The sequence below is a fragment of the Cyanistes caeruleus genome, chromosome 3 (assembly GCF_971803275.1).
Source record: "Cyanistes caeruleus chromosome 3, bCyaCae1.hap1.1, whole genome shotgun sequence".
NCBI classification, from domain to species: Eukaryota; Metazoa; Chordata; class Aves; order Passeriformes; family Paridae; genus Cyanistes; species Cyanistes caeruleus.
In genome coordinates this window covers 26,313,031-26,329,397 of record NC_141703.1, presented here as the reverse complement: position 1 = coordinate 26,329,397, position 16,367 = coordinate 26,313,031, and the positions used below count along the sequence as shown (strand labels likewise).

General features: G+C 40.7%; 1 protein-coding gene across 2 annotated transcripts in view; it reads right to left on the bottom strand.

Annotated features, from left to right (window-relative positions):
• The window catches only part of TMEM255B (transmembrane protein 255B), a 67,573-nt gene that overhangs the window by 16,135 nt on the left and 35,071 nt on the right, over window positions 1–16,367 (bottom strand). For both annotated transcript variants that reach the window (XM_086880274.1, XM_086880275.1), the window contains one exon: window positions 288–368. In XM_086880274.1, coding sequence (XP_086736400.1) covers window positions 288–368 — 81 coding nt within the window. The remainder of the gene's footprint in view (window positions 1–287; window positions 369–16,367) is intronic.

Below are 16,367 nucleotides of genomic sequence, written 5' to 3'. Positions count from 1 at the left end.
GTGACAAACACATTCCAGACACTAACTCTACAGCATAGATGGACTAGGAAAAATTCCTGTCCCAGAGTAATGTACTGGATACAAACACTGATGATGACTCAAAACCTCACTGACTGTAGTGATTTGGAATCATCAGAGGCCTGGACAAGCAGGGAGTCACTTGTGGGAGAAAAACAGTAGGGTTTCTATCTACCCATGATCTATGTGCACAGACATGCTCTCAAACATCTCCCTCCCTCCTCCCCAGCACAGCAGAAATGAACACATGATGAGGTGCGTTTGTTTACCTCAGTCTGGTAGGCATCATACAGGAATCCTATCCCACTGGAATAAAACTGGCATCTTTTGTTATACAGAGGTCTGGGTTCCTGTAAAGAGAAAAGCAGCCAAAAAAAGTGATTGGTTTGGAGGAAGGGAAGGCACCATGTCCCACGTCCCCATGTGGATGCTTACAGCTCTGTGGAGGTAAAGCAATGCAGTCACTTGAGTAACCAGCTCACACCCCCTATGCTGGCTTTCTTTCTGGAATGGCTCTCCTCAGGGTTGCATTTTCCATCCTCACTCTACCACCAAGCTATGTTGGTTTCACCTATTTTTCTCTAAAGTACATCACCTCTGGCATTTAACCACTCGATGTCATTTAACCACACTTGACATCAAATAGTACTGCTCTGAGAATGGTCCAGTCACTCTTTTTGCTGGTACAATTTCTTACCTAAGAACCAAGATTTATTTTGCAGATTGTTTCCAAGATATGGGACTTTCTTTTTAAAGAATTTTCACAGTGTCCATGGTGAGAACAAAGTAAAATAGATAATAGTTTGGATATTCCACTTATAACACACACTCCAAGCCCCAGAAGTAAAACAATGAATAATGAAGAAATTAAGGCATAAAGAGAAAGCAATTTACATTGCTTGGTTTTGCCTTATTTTTCATTCATGTTATTGCAAAAGATGCATTCACTGCTCATATTTCATATTTTGCTTGTAACAGTTCCCACAAACTGATATAAAAGAAGAACACAATGAAATATCCTTGGCCAGATGGAAAATGTGTGTTTCTGACCTTGGCAAACAGCCACTTTGAAAGCTGGAGGGTGCATACCTCAGTTAGTTTCAGGACTAGACCATGTTTGTTTTGCGAGGATTTGACAACTCGAGTCCTCTGTGATCCAGTGTCTACCCCAAAGCAGTGTTGGAATTACATATGTTGGCTTTTCCAACTTTTTGTCACTTATCTAGTCCTGATCTGTGCTTTCAAAATGTGAAGAGCTGGGAGCATGTGTCAATCTGTTGGAAGGGAGGAGGGCTCTGCAGAGAGACCTGGAATGGTTGGATGGATGGGAAGAGTCCAATAAGATGACATTTAACAAGTCCAAGTGCTGAGTCCTGCATTTGGTCCACAATAACCCCCTGCAGTGCTACAGGCTGGGGATGGTGTGGCTGGACAGTGCCCAGGCAGAAAGGGACATGGGGGTACAGGTGACAGCTGGCTGGACATGAGCCAGCCCTGTGCCCTGGTGGCCAAGAAGGCCAATGGCTCCTGGCCTGGATCAGTCAGCACTGGTGAGGTCACACCTGGAGTGCTGTGTCCAGTTCTGGCCCCTCAGTTCAGGAAGGACATTGAGACACTTGAGTGTGTCCAGAAGAGGCAACGAGGCTGGTGAGGGGTTTGGAACACAAACCCTGTGAAGAACACCTGAGGGAGCTGGGGTTGTTTAGCCTGGAGAAAAGGAGACTCAGAGGTGACATTATCAACTCTCTACAACTCCCTGAGAGGTGGCTGTAGTCAGGTGGGGTTGGTCTCTTTCTCCAGGCAGCAACTGGCAGAACAAGAAGCCACAGTCTAAAGCTGCATCAAGGGAAATATAGGTTGGATATTAGGAAAAAGATTTTTATGGAAGGAGTGATAAAGTACTGGAATGGTCTGCCTGGGGAGGTGGTAGAGTCACCATCCCTGGATGTGTTTAAAAAAGACTGGATGTGGCACTGGTGCAATGATTGAGTTGAGGTGTTAGGACATGGGTTGGACTCAATGATCTTAAAGGTCTCTTCCAACCTTGTGATTCTGTGAAAGCACTCAAATGCTCATTGCTCCTCAGTATGTCAGTCAGACCAGATCCAAGACAGAAGATGGAAACACTATCTGCCATCCCCTCTTTCCATGCCAACTTACAAACAAAGGACTATTTATGTTGCTAACAGAAATCTTCACTGATTAACTTTCACTGCAATTTAACTATTTAAGATCCACCCAGGAATAATCTGGATTTTGCAGAACGATCTGCACTACTTCAGATCACAAGCAGAGTATTTTCTGCTTGTTGGATAATGAAGTGTGAACTGTATAAATCTGCTGATCTAAAGTACATAATTAGTTAAAATGCAGAGTTTGGCAGGAATGCAGATAGATCAATGAATAAAGTTCCTCCATCAGCTTGTTTGCCTTTCTGATTACTCCAGCAAGCTTAAGCAAGTTTGGACACCAACTCTCAGGGGTTAGAGAAAGGTTAGCTTCCTGCATCCAAAAATATTTATTTATACTACACAAGTGTAAGAAAGAATGCTTCAGTAATTTTTTTTTTTTGTCTACAGGAAACGCAAATACCACATGAACAGCATGCCGTGTCTTGAACAAGGTCAACATTCTTCCACAGTCCTGGGAAAGCATTAGCCTTTAGCCATGACTTCCAGGGACAGATCTGGTTTGGAGGTCTAAGAGGATTGCAGTATCTCTGCCAGAACAAGGAGCTGACAAGGAGAGGATCTCTGCTGGACTTCATAGGTACAAACAAGGAAAGATTGCTCAGGGATGTGAAGGTCAGGGGCAGCCTTGCCCCTAATGATGTGGTGGGGTTCAGAATCTGGAGAGGATGGAGCAGGATCCCAACTCTGGACTTGAAGAAAGGAGACTTTGACTTTTCATGTCATTTTTATGTTTGGAAGAATTCTATGGGATGCAGTCCTGGAAAGCAATGAGGTCCAGGAAAGTGGGTTGATATTCAAGGTTCATCTCCTCCAAACTGAGGAACAGTTCATCCCATCTAGCAGGAAATCAAGCAAAGGCAGCATGAGGCCTGCGTGGATAAACAAGGAGTTCCAGATGTAACTCAGGCATGAATAGGAAGTCTATGAGAAGCACAATAAAGGGGAAATCACCGGGGAGGAAAATAGAAAAATTACATGAGTATGCACAGATGGGGTTAGGAATGCCAAAGCTCACTTGGAATTCAGTCCAGCAAGGGTTGTAAAGGGCAGGAAGAAGGGCTGCTGTTGAGTGTATTAGCAGAAAAAGAGAAATCAGGAAAATACGTACACATTACTGAATAAGGCAGGCAACACAGTACAAAAACATCATAAGATCTAAGTATTCAGTGCCTTCTTTGCCTTGATCTACAGTGGAAACCAGTGAGAAAATCTGGCACAAGAAAGGGGGATTGGAACATTTAAACAGACTGGAGATACATTCTGTCTTCAAGGATGACAAGAAAGACAATCAAGGGAACAATACACTGATGGGAAGGGTGGAGCAAATAATCTTGGAAACAATTTCCAAGCATCTCAAGGACACAAAGGTGATTTGGACTAGTCAGCATGGATTTACAAAGGGAGAGTCATGTCTGACCCACCTGTTGACCTTCTACAAGGATGTGACTGGCTTGGTGGATGAGTGGAACTTCTTGCTCATCTGCTTCTGGATCTTTATCTTCACTAATCCCTCTGGCAGTGTCTCATTCTCACAGAGGAGCTGATGAAATATGGGCTAAATAAAGGTAGAGCCAGGTGGACTGAAAGCTGGCAGAACTGCTGAGGTTGTAGTGTTGGGAGCAGTGACATGAAGTCCAGCCAGAGGTGACTTAATAGTTGTCTACCCCAGGGGACAATATTGTGTAACATCTCAATTACTGAACTGGATGATGGGTAGAGTGCTAGCAGATGATACAAAACTGGGATGAGTGGCTGAAACACCACAGGACCATGTCATTGTTCTGAATGACCTGGGCTGGAGAAATGGCCCACAGGAACCTCAACAAGTTCAGTACAGGAAGATGTCAAATTCCGCTCCTGGGGAGGAATAATCCCATGCACCAGAAATGACTGGGGCCTGACTGCCTGGAGAGCAGCTTTACAGAGCGTCCTGGTAGGCAGCAAGTTAAATATGAGCCAGCAGTGTGTCCTTGTGGCAAGAAAAGCCAGCTGTATCCTTGACTGCATTACAAAGAGCACCACCAGCAGGCCCAGGAAGGTGATCCTTCCTCCTAACACTGGTGAGACACATCTGGAATATTGGGTAAAGTGCTGGGCTCCCCAGTACGAGAGAGACCCCAGACATGGTCTGTGAATTAACTGACTGGAATACCTGTCATAAGAGAAGCAGAGCTGGGACTGTTCAGCCTAGACAAGAGAAGGTTCCCATGTACCTTATCAGTATGGATAAATACCTGATGGGGAAGTGAAGAAGGTTGAGCCACAGTTCTCTCAGAAGTTTCCAGAAAAATGAGATGCAGTGGGCACAAACTGAAATATGGGAAATTCCATTTAAACATATGAAGAAACTGTTTTTTATTCTATGGGTGATTAAACACTGGAACAGGTTTCCCAGAGTGGTTGTAGAGTCTCCATCCTTGGAGATAGTCAAACTGGACACAGTTCTGAGCCACCTGTACTAGATGACACTGCTCTAAGCACAGGCGGTTGGATTAGAAATCTCCAGAGTTTCTGCCCAGTCTCATCAACTCTGATTCTGTGAAGAGGGTCAGACTCTATATCAGGATATGAGCAGATCAACAAGTTCTCTCAAAGTATCATAGGTTATGAGTTTAGCAGATATACCTTAGCACCTGGAGACAGATGTTCCCTTTGGGGCATTCATATCTTACTACAGGTTGCTGATGAGTGACACTACCACATCACACTAGGCTGAGTCTGACCCTGAATGCTAAGATACTGCCCCCAGACACCACTATATCTTCCTTCTTAAAGGCAGTGAGAGGGCTGTCTAATCTGCCTCCATCAAGTACAGGAAGACACTTTTGGCCCTGACCTCTTGCCTTACACAGTTTTTCTACCTCTTAGACCTTCTTCCTCTTGAAAAATAAATTGTTTCTTTTATTGGTTTGGTCTTTGATGGAGAATACAAGCACGCCTTTTCTCCAAGTGTGCTTGTGGCTGGAAGCAGCACTGTCCTCTGAGGTAAGAGTTGATTGATTTATCTATACCACCTATTATGGCTTGATAATGCTGTGCAGTAAAAAGGTCACAGCTGTGTCTTGGAAGCAGCCACAGTGAATACAGATATTACATTTGCATGCACAATCATGGCAAACGATCACCTTCCTTCATGCACCTAATTTTGAACAGCAAGCCTACTGCACTAGTACAGCCAGCCTTCTGCATTCAGTCCATTTTCTAAATGCATCCCTATGTGCTATGGATGCTAGCTTTGGAACAGGCTGCAGAGAGCTGCAGAAAATGCAGGCCCATGGCCTCTCAGTCCTGCCTGAGAAGCTAGCCTGGGAATTCAAAGGAGGGTTTCAAAACAATCCTCAGAGACAGAAAACAACTGCCAGGTGCTGTTTGTCTGTCCTCTTGTTTCCTCTTGCAAGAGAGGGTCAGGGGGGTAGAGTGCCCCTGACCAATGATGGTGATGTAGCACTTTGTTAACCAATAAGAGTTTCTTTTCTGTACTTTCCACGTATCTGTCTATAAGACAGGCCTGAAGCAATAAACTAGAAGAATTCTCATGTTGTGACTCCCTTGAGAGTCCATTGTCGTTCTTTATCGCCGTTCCCAATTGGAACGACAATGTGCAACCAAATAAATGATTGATGATCAAGTGTACAAAAATAACGAAGATTAGAGAACATTTGCCTTATCCAGGCACCTAGAGAATTTAACACCTAAAGAGCACAGCTTTTAAGTAAAGGTAAACTGGGGATGCCAAAAGGTTGCATTGGTAAAAGCTTCCATTTTCGTGCCACAGAGGTGCTGTGGTCTGTCTGTCTGTCCACTAAGGTGTTTATATGAATAAGGCACCACATAGATATTAAAAAGTGTTTGAAAGTTATCCAACAGTATGTCACACCACATAAGCACCCGCTGGACTTTATAGGAGTGTCTAATACCAAAGGCAAATGAGACATACTTTAAAGCTATAAAAGTATTCCTGACAGACTGGTCTTAAAATACTTCACATTGCTCACAACAGACTGTGTATGAATATAGTATGTACCTACCAGTCCTTGATTCTTCTTGATTTACTGCTTACAGAAATTGTGGTTGAGACAGAGTTACTTTTAAATACTATATATGTGTGTGTATGTACATACATTTCATCTATTAAGAGTAACTCTTAAAGTATATAGCAACAATATTCTTTTTAACTAATTTAATATCCTTTGATTCCAAGAACTTCCTCAACCACTATTACTAAAACAGAGCTAGGCAATACTTCCCACTAATATGTAACATTAATATATAATAAATAATGCATTCCCTTTCTCTGCTTCTTTGAGTAAGTCCCTTTAAGTGGAAATGGGAAGGTGGTAAAGTTCTGTTGGTTAAAGCTCTGCTGATACACACAGAGGACAAAATATGTTAGCTGGTAAAAAAGAGGAAGAATTCTCTATAAAAATGTTGATGTGTTATTTGGTTTATTTTAAAACCAAAGGAAAAATGGACAGGTTCTATTCAATCCTTCTGAACACTGGAAAGCTGAGCACTAGCTTTCTTAGATAACTACATTTGAGTGTGTTTGTGGATACTGAGCAGGTACAGTCAGAATGCCATCAAGCTAAGTTTAGACAATTTTCAGATGTGTAAAAAAACCCCAAAACCCAGAACATCCAGTACTTCCCTTTAATTTCAGACTAAGTCAGAACTGCTCAGCCTTGAACCCTACAAGGCAAACTGTAGCTTTCCCTCTTGAATTTTTTATTTCAATAATTTTTCTAGGGTGTGGATTAAAACCTGAGAGTGACAGATGGACAAGAGGCAAGGCTCTATGCCAATGAAGACAGGGTTTGGTCCAAATATAGATTGTTTTGGAAAAAAAAAAGAAAGCTGATTGCTTTCTTTTAAGAGCGTACAATAGAAACCCCACATTCTCTTTGATGGTGGGAGCATTATTGTATGCTTTTTGTGTAAGAAAAGTATTCTTTTAACAGTATCTTTGGTGGATTTGATAAAATATCTGTGGGGAGGTTGAAAGGCTCTTAGCTGAGGTATGGAAAGAAGATTTTCTATGGCAGTTTCCTTTGAGAACAGATATATTTTGGATAACAGGGAAAATTCCATCTCTCTTATGTGTAAGCTGAAAACAGAGATATAGCTTAAACTGTATTGACTGAAATGTATGCCATACCTTACAAAACATGGCTAATATCTTATTGAAAAAATTATACAGTGAGGGCTATTTTTTTTTTTTCAATTTCAGTATTTATTTAGTCTTAGCTTCCATAGCTGCATCGAGAGAGGTGTAGATTAATCAGTGCCAGGGAATGTTCCCAGGGCTGAAACTTGAACATCAAACCCATTAAATTATTAGACTGTGCTGGTGATGGCTTTGGCCTGGACAAACTATTACTCTTCCAAAATAATTTCTGGGCATGGTTTGTAAATTAGTATGGGCCAAGAACCATTCCCAGTAAGTAATTTGGACATTGCCATTTACATTCCAGGAGACTTTGAGAGTGGGGACGTGGGCTTCACCATGCCAGTTGGCCTGGGGAGCAAGAAACCATCCTGGTCACATGTGTAAGATGAATACAGATAAAACTGAGGAGTCCAAAACCAGAATAATGTTTTCAGTGTCTCATTAGCATCAAGTTTTAATTTTCTGTTTTCAGTTGTTTTCACCTACAGCAAAGCTAGCAATGAATAGGAGAGGAATAGCTGCCAAGATTTTTCAAGTTTAATCCTAAAAACAAACTGAAACATCACCCTTCGTTGCCAGTTCAGCTTTGTGCCAACAGCTGGGTGTTCTGGAGATTATAATTCCCTCCAGGATCACACTCTCTGCTAACTTTCTGAAAACAGGCATGCAAATATGAACAAAAAGAAGTTATCAGCAATTAGCTTTTATGCTCCTCTGGAGGGCTAGATGGAGCACAGGTATCTGTGTCTGTCCCACTCTGGCTGAGAGCACATGGCACATGGGAGCACGCAAACCTGAGAGCTTTCAGACCAAAGATAAAAGAAGCTCCTAAAAAAAGGGGCAAACATATTAGGAGCCTGGGAAAGCAGGCAGACTGGATCACTGTTTGGGAGCTGGTTGGATCCTACCCTGTACAAACAATGAGAGGAAATGCTACAGGTCTTTTGTAATTCCTGTCTCTCTCTGACCAAGGGCTGTTTCCCCATCTTTTTCAACAGTATTCCCAGTGAGAAGGGTTTCTCCCTTGAGGAGGAATGCTAGAAAATCCTAGGGATTTGCAGGAATGATTAATACAAAAATCTTAGTGCTTTTAATCATAAACAAATTAAATACGTCCATTTAAAAAACTTTTATGAACAGTTTCCATATTGGCTCTGTCCAGTTTGACTTTAGGAACTTCTGAGTCCAAGGCCAGTATCATCAATACTGCAGTGAGGGGGCGTCAGCTTTGAAGAACTAATCATTTTATATCTCAGTTTTCTCCCCAGCCTTGTGACTCCCACACAGAGCACATGACCATACCCCTCTAGAATCAGAAATAAGGGTGGATTTTTTTGAAAAGTGTTTTGGGCTTTTACTCACTGGCAGATAAACCTGCAAATCAGTTTTCAGTTTGTAATTTCTGAAGCAGAAATAGCTTTCAGAAAACATCTTAGTTTGCAGAATTTCACTGTTATATGGAAAAAGAAGAAAAAATACCTCCTGAAATCTCTAAGTCCATTATTTCCAATTCTTGAACCCACACAGAAAACTAGCTAATAAAAATAACAATTTTAAAATGGCTAGTTTCCTAAAGACCTGTATCTTCTCTTGTGTTGTTATAGAATCTTTAACTTCCTGGTAGTGCAACAGAATGACTTATAATTCATGAGATATCAATTTTTTATATACATACAGTAATATACAGTTTGTTTTGTAAACTATTTGTTTACATAGAGTTATTAACATAATATTCCTGATATGCCTCATTAAAATGTAGTTCTGTAACTAATATAATTAGTATTAGTTATACCATACAATACATTATTAGTATTAGTAATACCCATACAAACCTCTCTATTTCAGACAGCAGCTGGACAGAGAAGAAGAGAGGGGTCACTGCTCACTGTGTGCCAGGAGCCTTTGGGCAGGACAGATCATGTGCTCCCCACAGGAAATGTTGTGTTCCTGGACAGGCCAGTGTCCTGGGCTGCCCACCACCACCATGGGGCTCAGTGGGATTCTCTTCTCACCTTTCAATATCTGGGACAGCTCTTACGGGAGTGCCAGGCATCAGCTCCTGCCCTTTGCCAGGATGTGCTCTTTCAGTCAGTGCCAGGGATTCTAAAGAGGCTGCCATTGCATCTCCACCTCTCTTATTCACAAAGAAACTCAACCCACATAATAAATTGCCTGTAAGCATTTGGCTGAAAGCTATTTGGAATGCTGTGGTTGCTATAAAACCTCAGGTTTAAAAACCACTGTGACCCTGAAAGGAAGTCCAGGTGCTAGAAAATAAAGTCATGGATGTTATGGAGAGATGATTGAAAGACAGAAACTGTAAAACAAAAACAAACAATTTTTTTTTTAATTTAAAATTAAGTAAGTTGGGAAAGTACAGTTATGATCAGAAAATTAAATGTACTACTGGATTTGGCAGTGTTAAGTTTATGTTGAACTTGATCATCTTAAAGGTCTTTTCCAGCCTAAATAATTTTACCATTCTACAATAAACCCTTCCTATTTCATCTTTTGACCATGCACCAAGACAGTCTTTTCTAGAATTATTAACAAGTTTCATTTCATAGCCACCAAGGTCATAATCAGCTTTTGAATCCAAATGTGTCAGTTCAGTTTCACTTCATCAAGTGGGCCTCCAGGCCTTTCCATTTCTGCATTTCAGCTGTTTTCCTCCTCTGTGATACTAGTGGTGGTTTCTACTTTTCCTGATGTCTTGTCCTCTTGACAGCATCACCTTCACTACTGACATGGAAAGTCCTAGGCTGTCAGGGTGTGCATAGTGCACGATGAGTGGGATTTGGAAGGGTGAGTGCTAAAAAAGAAACGGGCCATTTCTGAGCTCCCACAGTCCTGTGAGAGTGCTGCAGCCCAGCCCCAAGGTCACGATACTGCCAAGGGCTGCAATGGGCCAGACTGTCAGGAATAGAATGTTTTCAATTTTTTTGCTATTTTTTTTTCAAAATTTATCCAATAATTAGGAAAGTATATTTCGAAACTTTAAGCTGTAGAATTAGGTTTCCAAGTTGCCTAAAGTGCAGACATGGCTAGTGTGCTTTAGTTCAGTTTCTACACGTACTGCCCTTGCCTTAGGAGTCAAGCATTCCCAAATGTACAGTTGATCAAACCCTTCAAAGGGAAGCAGAGACATACATGCTTCTGTCCATGCCATACTGCTAGTGTAACTACAGCACATTAGTGATCCCCTGGTGCAAATAATACATTCCCAGTGTTGTTTAAGCACTTCAGAGGCAGCCGCCACCGTATCTGGTTACATTCTTTGGGTGAGGTCATGCCATGACAGCAATTCCACTGCAGATTCCGGACAGCACTTACCCTTTCTTGCACTTGTACGTCTGCCTTGCATGAACTTAAGAGCTAATCTTCTTCCAATAATGCTGCACTCCAGCCTAGGGACCCTGCCTATTTTGTCTGCTATGCTGAAACAACCCAACTTCAATGCTGAAAATAGGGAAAGCAGCTGGTGGGGCTTAAAACTTAACTCTCACAAACCAGATTTACTTCACATTGTGCTTTCCAGGGGCTCTTCTTAGGATTTCTGTTTTATGTGAAAGACTGGATCCTACAGAATCCTCTTCTCTTAATACTTGGTAGCAGTACATAATCATTTCAGGTCTTTCAAACCAGTAAATATTCAGAATACCTGTACACTGCCATGGCTGAAAAACACAGGTATATAGTTCTGTCTCACTTTATATTTCCTCACTGGTTTTTATGTAAATACTTTGCAGCGGTAGCCTTAGTGTTACCCTTCTTTATTTTGGTGAAGATTGTGCTCTTGTAGTGCTGCTACAGTCAAATGGAAAAGCTCCAGATGCTGGAGCTGCCCCATTGTGGGACAGTGGGCACAGACAGAATACGTCCTGATGAGGACTGACAGGTCAGTTCTCAGAGGGATACAGATCTATTAGGAGAGGTTAAGACCTCTTCATACAGCTGATTTTTTCTCAGTGACTTTTGGCCACACTCTCAGTAGCACGAAGGAGGAAAGGCCCGTGAGCCCTCACAAGAGGATGGAGTGCAGCAGAACAGGCAAAAGAAAAGGGAGCTGACTCCCCTGCACGTTCCCAAGGAGGTTCAGTGGCTGCAGCACCTTTAGCTGACACTCAGCTCAGGCTCAGGCTCAGGCTCAGGCTCAGGCTCAGGCTCAGGCTGGCGGCGGGAAGGGAAGTGGCGTGTGCGGAGCTGCTGCGTGACACGGTGGCTGCCTGCTCTGGGGATAAGGCCACACAAGGCTCCAGAGAGGAAGCCTACTTCTCCCTTAGTACAGCAGATCCAAGCCTGGCTCAGGAATAGGTCTGCTTTTCTTTACTCAAGCCTTGCTAGCCAAGATCTCTCAAAATGAGACAATAGACCTTCCCATAATACCTGCAATAGCTACGCTGTGTAGTTAAAAACTTAGACTTACCACTGGCTTTTACACAAGTTTCTAATGATGAAATTAGCTGATACTATTCGAGGCTGTAATTTTAGTTATTGCTTGATGCAGTTAGGTATTTAATTGCTTATTATAGTTGATTAGTTGCATTGATTACATTACTTTGATTATAGGGTTAGTTACATGAACTGATTGCTCTGTCTTGATTGTAATGATGTTGTGCCGTGTGAGGAATTAACATTTCCACAAGAATGCGAGAACTGTTTATATTCTGTTTCTGGTAATGTAACTCAAATACATGGAAAACTGCTCTATCTCCTTCCTATTGCCCTAATGCTATCAGATTATGTAAGAAATCACTGAACCACAGAATATTCTGAGTTGGAACGGACCCTCAAGGATTATCAATTCCAACTCTTACGTGAATGGAATCATCCCACACAGGGATCAAACCTGAATTATGAGCACCATGCCTTAACCAACTGCACTAATCTCATATCAATCTGTAAGTATACTACTGCAAGAAATGTCATTTTGAAAGACATTAGTCTTTAGACATCTGAAACACTGAATATCCTGCTGACTGAAATGTGCAGGGGTTTAATCTATAATGCTCTTTTGGATTTATTTTATAGCAAAGGGAAGGAAAAGAGGCTGCACTAAATACACCTAATTGAGCAATATATAAATATATTTAATATCTACATCTACAAATAAAATGCTGGAGGCTTAATTAACATTACAGTGTTGATTTTAATTTTCAGGGCATGGCACAACATATCCCTATTATAATTTAAGTGATGTAATAACAACTTTATGCATGACATTTTTATATTAGGTATTGAGCAGAAAGCAGTTTATGCCCAGCAATTTGTCAGCAAAACTCCCTATCATTCCTGTAACAGGAAGACCTCTACTGACACACATGAGCCAGGCTGGCAGACCTCATCCAAAAGAGAGGAACCGCAGGACTAGGACCCAAAATGTAAGAGAGGAAAAAATCCACAAGAGAAACCTCAAGAGGAATGAAAAACATGAGTTTTAAAAGTAATGTAGTCTAAACAATTAGTGAAATTTTTCATGAATGCCCAGACTGCTCAGATACAACTAGCTTTTCCCTACCTCCACTGCCTTGCCATTTTGAAGCTCACATGCATTTCAGAAAATCAGAAGTGTTGAAATACTTGGTGTTCAGTGCTCCAGAGGAAAAAAAGTCACTGGATATACTGATGGCTGGAAATATGGAGAGAACTGCACTGAGCCATATAAGAAAATTCTAGGCAGATCTGGTAAAAAAAGTTTCTTAAGTATGTTACCTTCTTGGAATTTATCATGAAAGACTAAATAAATAGATTACAAGTATGAAGTTCCATAATCTAGCAGCAGTGATGCAACACATTTTAATAAGCTCTTAACAATATAATCTATTAACAGATTAATAAATAATCATCAATCAAAACTTCATTGAATACCTGGGAACATACTTTCCATGAACATTATATACAACTGAACAATCATCCACCCACAGAAAGAGAAATTCCTGCTCCGTGATATGATTATTTATACTAATCATGCTTTCTTCTTAAAGGTGAAGCAAATAAAACCCTTTGCTAGGGCAAATTGCAGCATACTGAAACACCCTTAATTTTTACTCTAATAAAATTTAAGGATTTCAGATCCATGTGAATAAACAGTGCCTTTTCCTTTTTTTTTTTTCCTATGCCATTAGTTTCTGCACTGGGCAACTGAAAACAATGTTTTTCCTTTGAGAAGTGATGAAAAAATGATGAAGTATTTTTGCTGCAATCTGAAGTCTGCAGGTGGTTACTTTCTCTCCCTCTGTCTGTGTAGAAGCTTAGAATTTTTGTCATGGAAAAGACATGTCTGTTGTTAGTCTAGAAACATTTCTGAGAATAGGAAAGAATAAAGGAAATTATCTTCTGCTGGCAGCACATCAGAGTGAAGTAGATTATGCTTTTCAGAACATACTGCCCCAGTCACACACCTTTCCAAGGATTAACTTGCTTTGTATGCTTTGCATAAATTCCTTCATGGCCCATGCTTTGCAAAGCAACAAAGTAAAGATGGAAGTAGGTAATACAACTCCCCTGACCCAAGCTGCTATTCTACATTGCTAAACAATTTCCACCATCTCTGCCACTCACCTGATTTTTGGATGTATAGATGCCACACAGATGCAGAAGCCAATAATCTATGTACAAATGCAGAAGACTATAATCTGTGGGAACTAAAATACCAGAGTAATTTTTAATTTGGATCAAATCCTTCTCACTTTCTCACACCTCATATTATTAAAATCAGTAAAATGTGTAGAATTTCCCTATCCTATTTCCTTATTTCTGGAGCTGATTTATGATATAGTCAATGGAATTCATGCCTATCTAAGTACACCAGAAGCAAAGCTCAAAGAAAATAATTTAATTTTCAGAGCCAAAGAAATTGGAATGCCAGATTGCTACTAAAAATTCTGCCTGGTTGTACGCTGACATTGTGGTCGCTGTGCAACAGGATCATGCAACTAAATGGCAGTGGCATTTAACCATTAGCTTTCAAATATTCAAATGTGTGGGTCATTCCCTTAACATTTCCCCACAGTACGAACTCCCAACTTAAAATACAAGAGTAGTCTTCCTCCCTCTCTATTTCATGTAAGTATAGTAAGATGGTTTTACTGAATCTTCACAGAACTCTTCCCTCAAAGCTGATTTGCTGCATTTTGAATGAGCAGAGCAATGACATTAATGAGAGATGTCAGTGTGGGCTGTTACATCTCGGAGAGGGAAGCCAGTGGACCAGTGTTTATGTCAGGGAGCCAGGGACCAATCCTTGGTTTTGTCAGCAGTGAAGGCATTTTTCCTGCACAGTGGGGCAGATGGGAAAGGAACATGGAACCTCTCTCTTCCCTTCTCATCAACAAGTGAATTCCTCTTTGGTATCCAAACAGTGTGTGTGGTGCCTAATGGTTCAGACATTTCTGTTTGGTTGGCACAATACCAGCCCTTTCCCCTCAGGAGAACAAGTCACAGCAGGAAAGGAAAAAAGAGATTTTAAAGAATGTGCAATTTGGCTAAACCTGAAAGGAATTTCAGGGATTTAAAAAATAAATAAATAAAAGCGCTGTATAAACTGGGGGCTTTGTCCCTGCCAGTGTGAGAGGCTCTGCAAAAATCAAGGGGGAATCATAAGAGGCTCTCAAAAAAAAAAAAAAAAAAAAGAAAAGAAAAGTTGCCATTATTTTTTTTACTGCAAAATATCTGGCAACCAAAATAATTGATACTATCAGCTCCTCTGTGATGTCAGTATATTCAGGCTATATGTGTAATACTTACCTGTCTGGAAACAGAGGAATATCATACAGCAGTTTTGTGGGTACAAAAAACCCTGTATCTGTGTTCTAGACCAGAAAACATTAGCAAGATGGCAGTTTTGCTGACAAGTCCCTGGATGCATCCAATATATTCAATATATATGTATTCATATATATATATATATAAATATATTGAATGTATTCATCACTGGGTTGTCTTGCACATTATCTAGTATGTGAGGAATAGTGGTTTTAGTAGAGATACTGTTTAAGTTATTCTCACATTAAAGATTGCATGCCCTCTGTTGATTTGAAGACCAGCGAACCTAGATCAGAAATATGGATAAATAGTTTCCAAGTGTTTTTAATCTATCACATCCTAAACATTTCCCAGCAGAGAACAGGTCCTTGCACCACACAGACAAGTTTTACAAGAGGTAATAGAGTTTCTACCTGAGAGTAAAAATAGTTCACAGGAGCCTTCCTTGAAGACCCTGCTCTAGAATGACCTCCTGAGTAACAAAGGCAAAATCATTTCATCCCAAGACATATACTTCAGTTCATAACCTCTGGATATGCTTCATAAGATTACACAAAAATATTTCAGTGATGGAGAATTATCCTTAACCTTGACAAAGCTACTTCCATAATTCATTATTTTCAAAACCATGTCTGCACCATGGTTTGAATCTCTTTAGCATTGACTTCAACTCACTACATTTCTTTTGTTTTTGTGAGAGACTAAAAGTCCTCTGCTATCAGATAACTTTTGACTACACAGATACCTTAGAAAGACCATGATCAATTTACCTGTCGACCTTTTCTATGTTAAGTGAAATAAATCAAATTTCTGTGCACTTTTTCTAAAAGTTACCACTTCAGATTTCATATTTTTCTTCTCCAAACTCTTTCCAAGTCAATAAGGTTTTGGCAAAGCACCAAGAAATACCAGATCTGGAATCAGTAATCTAACACTGGTCCCACAGGCTATTCCTATATTGCCAAATAAAAGCCAGAGGACAAACTCCACACAGTCCCAGCACTTTGCTCACACCAACATAGCTTATGTGTAGTTCACATCTGGTTTCAAAATAGCTTGTGGAGGTGGTCTGAAACTCTTCTGTAATGTCAGTACCTTTTTTTCTACTAGATTTCCTTCTGACTTCTGCTGTGAGGCTTTTGACTTATGTACCTCTGACTAATTTACCTTTCATAGGACTGGGCACTCCCAAGCTGTAATGTGCTTCTCAGGGAAAATATATATGA